This window comes from Centruroides sculpturatus, unplaced genomic scaffold, assembly GCF_000671375.1.
Source record: "Centruroides sculpturatus isolate CEXI.00-Female unplaced genomic scaffold, Cexi_2.0 scaffold256, whole genome shotgun sequence".
Taxonomy (NCBI): Eukaryota; Metazoa; Arthropoda; class Arachnida; order Scorpiones; family Buthidae; genus Centruroides; species Centruroides sculpturatus.
The window spans coordinates 573,339-585,548 of NW_019384583.1; the positions used below are offsets into that span (position 1 = coordinate 573,339).

Below are 12,210 nucleotides of genomic sequence, written 5' to 3' on the forward strand. Positions count from 1 at the left end.
GAAGAAGAAGAAGATAATGACATAACAGATTTTTCACAACATAGTGATGAAGACGATAGCTTCAGTGAGTAAACAAGACTTTTGTGTGCTCATTGGAGAGATGGCATGTTTTTTTTCATGCTATTCATCTTGTCATTCATCATGTAAATATTGTAATTAACATTTAATTTAATTTTACTTAATTTCTTTTGTAAAGGTGTTTTTGATCTGTCGAGCTGATAGGACAGTTGCTTTTGCGTGAACACCTCAAATTTTTTTCTGGAATGAATAGGATATGGAAACCTACTATCAGGACCTTGAATTGTACTTTTGATACTGCTGTATCTGTCTTGTAACTTTTTGTTTTGTTTTAATAAACGCCGATGAGAGGCGCTCTCTGGGTCCCATGCCTTCTTTCAAGCTTTCCTATCTTCCTTTCTTTTCACACTTCACATCTCATGCTTTCTCTTCTTTCCTACTTCTACAGGGTTAAGTCCATCGCTTAAAAGACGGACAGCTCTCTTCTCTCCTTTTAAACATGGGCCTATGAGTGAGGTCATGTGCGCTCTCGTCGGATTCCACTAAGCTGGAAAATGACTGAACAACGTGAGCAGCGATATTACATCAAATTTTGCCAAAAACCTTGGCGATACCCGAGTGTAAACCATTCGCAAGATTCAGCAGGCTTTCAGGGACNAAATTATTAATGTTATTATTAAATTATAACAAATTACAAATGATCAAACATATTTACTAATTTGAGAATTTTAAATAACTGTAGTTTGTCCAGAACTGATCAACTTTTAGCCCACATTCATTCATTTTCTCACAATTCTGTTTATTATACTGTGCCAGAGAGCATTAAAAATGGAATTCCAGTGTTTGATTTATTGCCAAATTCTGATACAAATATTTCACTGAAGTAAGTTTATATTTATTATTACACATTTGATAATTATAGAGATTATTTTGATTTAGTGAATGTTTTTTAATTCAATCAAATAGTTTTGATTACATTAATAAGATTTAATTATAAAAATTTTTATTGTTTAGAAATTCTTCCCATGCACAGTTTGCTAATTTTTGGAAACCTATTTGTTTACTTGATATAAATATTTGGTAAGGAAATTTGTAAATTATGTTTTAATTAAATTTATTTAATTTTTAAGAAAATTTATATATATAAAATATATATATTATAAATACAGTACACATATTTACATACAATATTCTTTATTAAATTATTTTATAATTATATTAATTTGTTTTAAAGTAAGGAATGTTAATTCTCAAAATGTAGAGCTAAATTAATTTATGTTTTATGATATGAATATATTAAAATAGAAAAGGGATATGCTAAATGATCGCTGGATTAAATTGGGCTACTTTACCATTATTATTTTTAATAGTGGTAAAATAGCCCAATTTAATCAGGCAATTATTTGGCTTATTACTAAAATATCAGGCTTCAGAAAAGTGCTTCAAAGGACAAAATGTTGTTTTTTTAATCCTATGTATAACATAAACTTAGAAAATATACAAAAATTCTCAAATAGACAATACTTAAAAAAAATCCATCTCACTTTGTCCCTTTTACACACCATTATGAAATAACCTATTAATATTTTATCAAATCTGTGTGTGAGATTAGCAGTGGGTCACTGGGTTAATCCCCAAATGACCACTTACTCTGCACGGGTTGGAAAAACCAGATCTTGGAGTCTGTTGGATGGCTAGGAGGACAAATCGAGTGGGGAGGGGGTGAGGAAGCTGGCAGGTGTCCTTAAATGACAGGAGACAGGTTCAACAAAATAACAAAGCATTTATTATATAACTAAATAGTAAATACACAAGGCGATAACAAGATGTAGGTTAAATGCGATTAAATACAGCTAAGAATAATGTGGCTAACATAAGTTCACCATACCCAAAAGGGACACACTAATAGCTTTAACAGCTAGTCTGAGAGAGAGAGTTCTCAAGCTTTAAAACGATGCAAATACCTCAATGCGGATATAATCATCACGTGTTTGATGAATATGTTTTTTTTTTTTTTAATTCAAGTAAGCATGCGTATTGTCTCAAATATTTGTTCATGGATTTTATAATATTGAAATTTCCAATTTGTTTTGTGCCTTTTGTTAGGTTTAATTTAATGAAAACTGATAGTGCAACTTTTTTCTTCATTGTCCTAGCTTTCCTATCAACCAGGTATCGTTGACATTGCTTTCGGACATTAGCCTTTCAGACTGTCACTTTGTTTTGTTTTTATAGATTAATCTTCATATTTACATTTGGAAAATCAAATATAATCAGTTATTCACAGTATACTGAAAACTTTAATATGTCCAGTATATTCTCTGAAACAATCTGTAATACATAAAAATTATTACTATTTAAAAACTATAAACAATTTAAATTATAATCAAATATTTAAATTGTGTACAGTTTTTAAATAGTAATAATTTTTATGTATTACAGATTGTTTCAGAGAATATACTGGACATATTAAAGTTTTCAGTATACTGTGAATAACTGATTATATTTGATTTTCCAAATGTAAATATGAAGATTAATCTATAAAAACAAAACAAAGTGACAGTCTGAAAGGCTAATGTCCGAAAGCAATGTCAACGATACCTGGTTGATAGGAAAGCTAGGACAATGAAGAAAAAAGTTGCACTATCAGTTTTCATTAAATTAAACCTAACAAAAGGCACAAAACAAATTGGAAATTTCAATATTATAAAATCCATGAACAAATATTTGAGACAATACGCATGCTTACTTGAATTAAAAAAAAAAAAAACATATTCATCAAACACGTGATGATTATATCCGCATTGAGGTATTTGCATCGTTTTAAAGCTTGAGAACTCTCTCTCTCAGACTAGCTGTTAAAGCTATTAGTGTGTCCCTTTTGGGTATGGTGAACTTATGTTAGCCACATTATTCTTAGCTGTATTTAATCGCATTTAACCTACATCTTGTTATCGCCTTGTGTATTTACTATTTAGTTATATAATAAATGCTTTGTTATTTTGTTGAACCTGTCTCCTGTCATTTAAGGACACCTGCCAGCTTCCTCACCCCCTCCCCACTCGATTTGTCCTCCTAGCCATCCAACTGACTCCGAGATCTGGTTTTTCCAACCCGTGCAGAGTAAGTGGTCATTTGGGGATTAACCCAGTGACCCACTGCTAATCTCACACACAGATTTGATAAAATATTAATAGGTTATTTCATAATGGTGTGTAAAAGGGACAAAGTGAGATGGATTTTTTTTAAGTATTGTCTATTTGAGAATTTTTGTATATTTTCTAAGTTTATGTTATACATAGGATTAAAAAAACAACATTTTGTCCTTTGAAGCACTTTTCTGAAGCCTGATATTTTAGTAATAAGCCAAATAATTGCCTGATTAAATTGGGCTATTTTACCACTATTAAAAATAATAATGGTAAAGTAGCCCAATTTAATCCAGCGATCATTTAGCATATCCCTTTTCTATTTTAATATATTCATATCATAAAACATAAATTAATTTAGCTCTACATTTTGAGAATTAACATTCCTTACTTTAAAACAAATTAATATAATTATAAAATAATTTAATAAAGAATATTGTATGTAAATATGTGTACTGTATTTATAATATATATATTTTATATATATAAATTTTCTTAAAAATTAAATAAATTTAATTAAAACATAATTTACAAATTTCCTTACCAAATATTTATATCAAGTAAACAAATAGGTTTCCAAAAATTAGCAAACTGTGCATGGGAAGAATTTCTAAACAATAAAAATTTTTATAATTAAATCTTATTAATGTAATCAAAACTATTTGATTGAATTAAAAAACATTCACTAAATCAAAATAATCTCTATAATTATCAAATGTGTAATAATAAATATAAACTTACTTCAGTGAAATATTTGTATCAGAATTTGGCAATAAATCAAACACTGGAATTCCATTTTTAATGCTCTCTGGCACAGTATAATAAACAGAATTGTGAGAAAATGAATGAATGTGGGCTAAAAGTTGATCAGTTCTGGACAAACTACAGTTATTTAAAATTCTCAAATTAGTAAATATGTTTGATCATTTGTAATTTGTTATAATTTAATAATAACATTAATAATTTTAATAATAAACTATTTATATCTTTACTAGAATAGAATACTTACTTTTTTAAAGTTGTCCTGAATTGTTTCACTACAGCATTTCTATAAGAACTTTGAATTGCTTTCTTCATTGGGCATGTTACATCATGGAGAAGCTCATAACTACCTTCAAAAACCACTTCATATGTACAAGTTGGAGAAGTAAAATTTTGACTAGATTCACTAAAATTAAACAAACATTTTTGAAATTATTTTAAATACTATCAGAAAATAGTAAATTTTAGAATATTGATAAACAAAGAGGTTAACAAAGTTAAGACACAGTTTAAGATAGTTCAATTAATAAAGCAAGTAGAATCTACATATATTTTCAAAAATGTAAAATATTAAATATCAATATTCAAATAAAAATACATATAACTATAAATACATAATCTATATATATAAAAATGAATGTATGTCTGTGTGTCTGTCCTTCATGCATTACCACACTGTTTATCCAATTGCCATGAAACTTTCGGAAGTTGTTTAATATACTCCCTCGAAGGTTTCTGGAAGAGTACATTTATCCTACAATAGATGGCGCAAGTGTATATGAGCATTTCACTGTGTGTTTGATCAATTTCAAATTGTGAAGACCATTTCCCCCCTCCAAAAATATCTCTATATACGCATTTGTGAACTGTTATTTATGATATTTGTAATAATTTTTTTTTTAATAACTTTATTTCAACTTTATTTTGCTAATTATGTATTCGCTTGAACTTTGTTAAAACCTTAACTGTATCCTGAACAACCACCGAAGTTGTAGGAGGAAATTCGCCTATTTTACCAATCTAAGGATCCCCCTTTTCCAAATTTTAATACCCACGCTCGAGTCTGACTCGAGCAAGGTTTATAGCGTTAAAAAAACTGGGCGTTTTTTTTTTATTTTTGGAATGTTTTTTAGGTCCCCAAATTTTTTCAAAATTTTTTCCTGCGCGAAAAAATTTTGTAGCGATTTTAATCAACCTTTAATGACGCGCGCTTCACGCTTTATTGTTTTTTAATGTTTTTTTAATGGGAGTTTTTTATCAAAATTAATTAATCGTTCTAAAGTTGTAGTGCACCGATTTTCTTTCGGTAAAATTATTTAAAACTGCTTTCTGATGTCAAAAACGACCTCCGATAGTTTTTTTAATTTTTTTAATTAATAGATTTTATTATATATATGTTTAATTAATTAGAGGGGTTGGAAATCACAATAAAAATTATAATTTTTTAAAAATATTTTAAAATATAGGTTTAATTTCTAGTCACCCTACTTTAAACCCTTCTCCTCCCGAGACGTGAGAATGTCCCGGGAAATATGACACCAGCTGTTCTCAAGGTCATCCAGATGTGTAAACAATAACTGGTCGGTGTTAAATTTCACAAAAAGGCGAGACAAAGAAAACTAAATGATAAAGCTTTTTAACCAAAATTGATGCATTTCTTTCATTTTTTTTCAGTTTTAACTATTTTTATGCTTAATTAAAAATTTTTTTAAAAAAGTGGACAAGAAGCGGTTAATATCAACTCAAAATAATTTAAAAAGACAAATTACAATAAAACGGTTTATTATCCAACTATCAGAAATTTCACAACATGCCAAGGAAGAGAGGAAGGAGCAATTAAATAATTAAAATTATAAAGGATTTGAAAAATATATATAAAAATGAGAAATATTGCACTTCTGACAATCGCTGCGTGTGGGCTAAATTTGGAGAATCCGTGCTTCTCACACGGACAACAGTATGTGGCCAGCTTACACGTCGGAAAATCTTCTGATTTATTCAAGTACACACCAGACGGAAAAACAAAAAATATTGTGTATCCACAAGCACTCCAATAAATAAATAGAATTGAAACGACGCTTTGAAATGTTTTCCCGATGAAAATGAATAATAATAAGTTTCAATAAAAATGATAAAATGTAAATTGAATTTTATCATAATGAGTTTGCTTGAATTTTCTTTCTTCTGAGATTGCAGCAATATGCGATGGGTAAGCTAGTATCTTTATATATATATATATATAGCCTAGAGCAGGGATGGCAAACATGTGACACACATTCCCAAAGTGGCATGTAAGGAAAAATTATCTGGCATGTAACATATCATACAATTTTGATTTATTGTAGCTTTTTCAATCATTCTTTCAGTTTATCACACAATCATCCTTTTTCAATCAGCTTTTTTACATTTATTCTAATTAAAACATATTTGTTCAATTTATTTAAATATTGTTATTCAAAGTCTAAAACTTTGGCATGCATAAACATCTTTAAAGCTAAGTATGCTTACTTCTGGCACGCGAGCTCAAAAAGGTTCGCTACCCTTGACCTAGAGTCTTGCTAGTAATCCAGACAGCCATGTCAAAGATAAGCTATTAGAGCTCAAAAAGCCTAAGAATATATACCAACACTTCATAAAGATTAAATTCAAATGTTAATACAAGAAGATATTCTACCATGATGTCCTGCCACAAAATATATATTTTCCAATGAAAACTGATTGCAAACAACATATCACAAGGATTCTAACTGATTACTTCAAAGATAATAAAATGCAACACAGTCAACTTCCATAATATTTAAAAGAAGAAACCTTTTTCGTTTATTGATAAATTAGCCTAGGATTTCATAATTCTTAATTTATTTACTGGATCAAATTTGTTTTGTGCTATGACTATCATATATATAATCAAAATTACCTCAAATATTCCTTTTATCTTATTTGATTTCAAGATCTTTCATATTGACCAAACAGTTTTCAGATTGCAACTACTAGTTTTATACTGTTTGATACTATACAGAACATCAGACTATTGTGGCTAAGACAATAGGTAGTTTTATAATTATTCAGAGTAATTATTTTTATTTTTATCCAGAAATGTAGATCTTGCAATCTTGCACACTAATATAATTTTCATTCTTTAGTCAATCTTTATCACAGGTAAATTTGTTTGCAATGCACAGATGTATTACTGTATTTTACTGTATAGTTGTAACTTTTAAGTTTTTTAGAAAAATATGTTGAAAGCATATTGAAATGCCTGCCAATCAGTACATTCAAAACTCCCAAAAAATTTTGATAGCTATTCTGTTATAATACTAAATATAGATATAAATGCTATTTCACCAAATACATAGAAAGTATACAGCTAACATATTCCATTTTTATTTCTCATTAAAATTAAAATATTATATATCACTTAATCTAAGTCCTTTTTAAATCTTAACAGTAGCTTAAGTTTTTAGATCAAATATTCTTTACAATATTTGATCTATAACCTTTTTATTTTTCATAATTAGAAATAATAGAAGTCAAAATGTAATGTAATGTAATAGAATTAATTTATTTAATATATTAAAAATCTGTGTAGAGTGAGATCCGACCTCAGAATAGGCCAAAAATGATTCATTTTCCACCTAAACTTTCAACATATTTGAAATAAATTTGTCACCTCCTCGTTAAAATAACATTGTCGAAAAAAAGGAATCAAATATCGATAGAAACTTATAACTTTCCTCATTAATATAAACATTCAACCCTCGAAAAATGACATTCCTCTGCTGCAAGACAAAAAGTTTATAGTTAAAGTCTGAATTCATCATTTTGTTTTGGTTCCGGAAACAACTTTAACCTCCACACCTGCAAGACCAACTCTACCTCTCACAATGGGGGATCATATGACTAATTTTCCCAGCCCGATGCTATAAAAGTGACTTCTTTACCCCTCCTCAAGGGAGTCTATCGTCTACGGCTGGTCAGAGAGGATTAAGTCTCAGGGTATATTTAACTTTGTGCGTTGATCAGAAGGAAAACGGCATAAACCTACTAACGTTTACATTGAAATATACTAGAGTTATGGAGCATTTAATGTGAACTCTCTCTCCGCGAATTAGGAGCTAGCGAACTAAATTCATTCCTCAAGATGTTAGAGTTTGTAATCATTAATTTTCATTAATCTAATAAATCATTGTTTCCATCATTAAATGGTGTCATTTGCTCGCATATCGCCTATGCCTCATCGACGACCCCTCTCACTTCCTCCACTCAACCTGACCAAAAAGAATCCCGACCCTTCAGGACAGCATTCATAATTTAGCCATCTGGACAAGTGAGCTGGTTTAACGACCTGTAGCTGAAAAGGGAGATCGACCGTTCCAACCTCCCCGGCGGTTCACATAATCATTTGATAATTAGTATAACTGGTTAAAAAAAAATTATTAAAAAAACTGGTTAAAAAAATTAATTGTTATTATTAGTATACTATAAAGACAAAATAGCTTAATATAAGAGATAATAAATATATTACAACTAGCTGCAAGGACCCGCTTCGCTGGGTTTTTATTTGTGGGCAAAAAGTAACGATAGTGAAGATTAAGATAATTACATTATAGCCAATCTTACCCCGTTTTCACAAAATGCAAGAATTAGGTCCCCCATTTCCAGACTAATTAGAGAATTTTTACGTCCAGTCAAACGAACTATTTTCAATTTGATCAATTTTCTGGAACGTTTACAATCATTCTATAATCAAATCAATTAGAATTTAAATTCGAATTCAAAAATTTTTTAAATCGAAATAGAAAATCTTCCACTTTCAACCACTTTCAAGCCCATNATTCACTAAATCAAAATAATCTCTATAATTATCAAATGTGTAATAATAAATATAAACTTACTTCAGTGAAATATTTGTATCAGAATTTGGCAATAAATCAAACACTGGAATTCCATTTTTAATGCTCTCTGGCACAGTATAATAAACAGAATTGTGAGAAAATGAATGAATGTGGGCTAAAAGTTGATCAGTTCTGGACAAACTACAGTTATTTAAAATTCTCAAATTAGTAAATATGTTTGATCATTTGTAATTTGTTATAATTTAATAATAACATTAATAATTTTAATAATAAACTATTTATATCTTTACTAGAATAGAATACTTACTTTTTTAAAGTTGTCCTGAATTGTTTCACTACAGCATTTCTATAAGAACTTTGAATTGCTTTCTTCATTGGGCATGTTACATCATGGAGAAGCTCATAACTACCTTCAAAAACCACTTCATATGTACAAGTTGGAGAAGTAAAATTTTGACTAGATTCACTAAAATTAAACAAACATTTTTGAAATTATTTTAAATACTATCAGAAAATAGTAAATTTTAGAATATTGATAAACAAAGAGGTTAACAAAGTTAAGACACAGTTTAAGATAGTTCAATTAATAAAGCAAGTAGAATCTACATATATTTTCAAAAATGTAAAATATTAAATATCAATATTCAAATAAAAATACATATAACTATAAATACATAATCTATATATATAAAAATGAATGTATGTCTGTGTGTCTGTCCTTCATGCATTACCACACTGTTTATCCAATTGCCATGAAACTTTGGGAAGTTGTTTAATATACTCCCTCGAAGGTTTCTGGCAGAGTACATTTATCCTACAATAGATGGCGCAAGTGTATATGAGCATTTCACTGTGTGTTCTATATATATAAAAATGAATGTATGTCTGTGTGTCTGTCCTTCATGCATTACCACACTGTTTATCCAATTGCCATGAAACTTTCGGAAGTTGTTTAATATACTCCCTCGAAGGTTTCTGGAAGAGTACATTTATCCTACAATAGATGGCGCAAGTGTATATGAGCATTTCACTGTGTGTTTGATCAATTTCAAATTGTGAAGACCATTTCCCCCCTCCAAAAATATCTCTATATACGCATTTGTGAACTGTTATTTATGATATTTGTAATAATTTTTTTTTTAATAACTTTATTTCAACTTTATTTTGCTAATTATGTATTCGCTTGAACTTTGTTAAAACCTTAACTGTATCCTGAACAACCACCGAAGTTGTAGGAGGAAATTCGCCTATTTTACCAATCTAAGGATCCCCCTTTTCCAAATTTTAATACCCACGCTCGAGTCTGACTCGAGCAAGGTTTATAGCGTTAAAAAAACTGGGCGTTTTTTTTTTATTTTTGGAATGTTTTTTAGGTCCCCAAATTTTTTCAAAATTTTTTCCTGCGCGAAAAAATTTTGTAGCGATTTTAATCAACCTTTAATGACGCGCGCTTCACGCTTTATTGTTTTTTAATGTTTTTTTAATGGGAGTTTTTTATCAAAATTAATTAATCGTTCTAAAGTTGTAGTGCACCGATTTTCTTTCGGTAAAATTATTTAAAACTGCTTTCTGATGTCAAAAACGACCTCCGATAGTTTTTTTAATTTTTTTAATTAATAGATTTTATTATATATATGTTTAATTAATTAGAGGGGTTGGAAATCACAATAAAAATTATAATTTTTTAAAAATATTTTAAAATATAGGTTTAATTTCTAGTCACCCTACTTTAAACCCTTCTCCTCCCGAGACGTGAGAATGTCCCGGGAAATATGACACCAGCTGTTCTCAAGGTCATCCAGATGTGTAAACAATAACTGGTCGGTGTTAAATTTCACAAAAAGGCGAGACAAAGAAAACTAAATGATAAAGCTTTTTAACCAAAATTGATGCATTTCTTTCATTTTTTTTCAGTTTTAACTATTTTTATGCTTAATTAAAAATTTTTTTAAAAAAGTGGACAAGAAGCGGTTAATATCAACTCAAAATAATTTAAAAAGACAAATTACAATAAAACGGTTTATTATCCAACTATCAGAAATTTCACAACATGCCAAGGAAGAGAGGAAGGAGCAATTAAATAATTAAAATTATAAAGGATTTGAAAAATATATATAAAAATGAGAAATATTGCACTTCTGACAATCGCTGCGTGTGGGCTAAATTTGGAGAATCCGTGCTTCTCACACGGACAACAGTATGTGGCCAGCTTACACGTCGGAAAATCTTCTGATTTATTCAAGTACACACCAGACGGAAAAACAAAAAATATTGTGTATCCACAAGCACTCCAATAAATAAATAGAATTGAAACGACGCTTTGAAATGTTTTCCCGATGAAAATGAATAATAATAAGTTTCAATAAAAATGATAAAATGTAAATTGAATTTTATCATAATGAGTTTGCTTGAATTTTCTTTCTTCTGAGATTGCAGCAATATGCGATGGGTAAGCTAGTATCTTTATATATATATATATATAGCCTAGAGCAGGGATGGCAAACATGTGACACACATTCCCAAAGTGGCATGTAAGGAAAAATTATCTGGCATGTAACATATCATACAATTTTGATTTATTGTAGCTTTTTCAATCATTCTTTCAGTTTATCACACAATCATCCTTTTTCAATCAGCTTTTTTACATTTATTCTAATTAAAACATATTTGTTCAATTTATTTAAATATTGTTATTCAAAGTCTAAAACTTTGGCATGCATAAACATCTTTAAAGCTAAGTATGCTTACTTCTGGCACGCGAGCTCAAAAAGGTTCGCTACCCTTGACCTAGAGTCTTGCTAGTAATCCAGACAGCCATGTCAAAGATAAGCTATTAGAGCTCAAAAAGCCTAAGAATATATACCAACACTTCATAAAGATTAAATTCAAATGTTAATACAAGAAGATATTCTACCATGATGTCCTGCCACAAAATATATATTTTCCAATGAAAACTGATTGCAAACAACATATCACAAGGATTCTAACTGATTACTTCAAAGATAATAAAATGCAACACAGTCAACTTCCATAATATTTAAAAGAAGAAACCTTTTTCGTTTATTGATAAATTAGCCTAGGATTTCATAATTCTTAATTTATTTACTGGATCAAATTTGTTTTGTGCTATGACTATCATATATATAATCAAAATTACCTCAAATATTCCTTTTATCTTATTTGATTTCAAGATCTTTCATATTGACCAAACAGTTTTCAGATTGCAACTACTAGTTTTATACTGTTTGATACTATACAGAACATCAGACTATTGTGGCTAAGACAATAGGTAGTTTTATAATTATTCAGAGTAATTATTTTTATTTTTATCCAGAAATGTAGATCTTGCAATCTTGCACACTAATATAATTTTCATTCTTTAGTCAATCTTTATCACAGGTAAATTTGTTTGCAATGCACAGATG

At 29.2% G+C, this 12,210-nt stretch overlaps 1 protein-coding gene across 1 annotated transcript in view; it reads right to left on the minus strand.

Moving 5' to 3' along the window:
* The window catches only part of LOC111624507 (KICSTOR complex protein SZT2-like), a 317,304-nt gene that overhangs the window by 235,051 nt on the left and 70,043 nt on the right, over window positions 1-12,210 (minus strand). Inside the window, exons 11-15 of the mRNA XM_023367362.1 lie at window positions 9,093-9,251; window positions 8,825-8,965; window positions 4,177-4,335; window positions 3,909-4,049; window positions 3,712-3,777 (exon numbers count right to left, since the gene is read on the minus strand). Of these exons, the coding sequence (XP_023223130.1) occupies window positions 3,712-3,777; window positions 3,909-4,049; window positions 4,177-4,335; window positions 8,825-8,965; window positions 9,093-9,251 (666 nt within the window). The remainder of the gene's footprint in view (window positions 1-3,711; window positions 3,778-3,908; window positions 4,050-4,176; window positions 4,336-8,824; window positions 8,966-9,092; window positions 9,252-12,210) is intronic.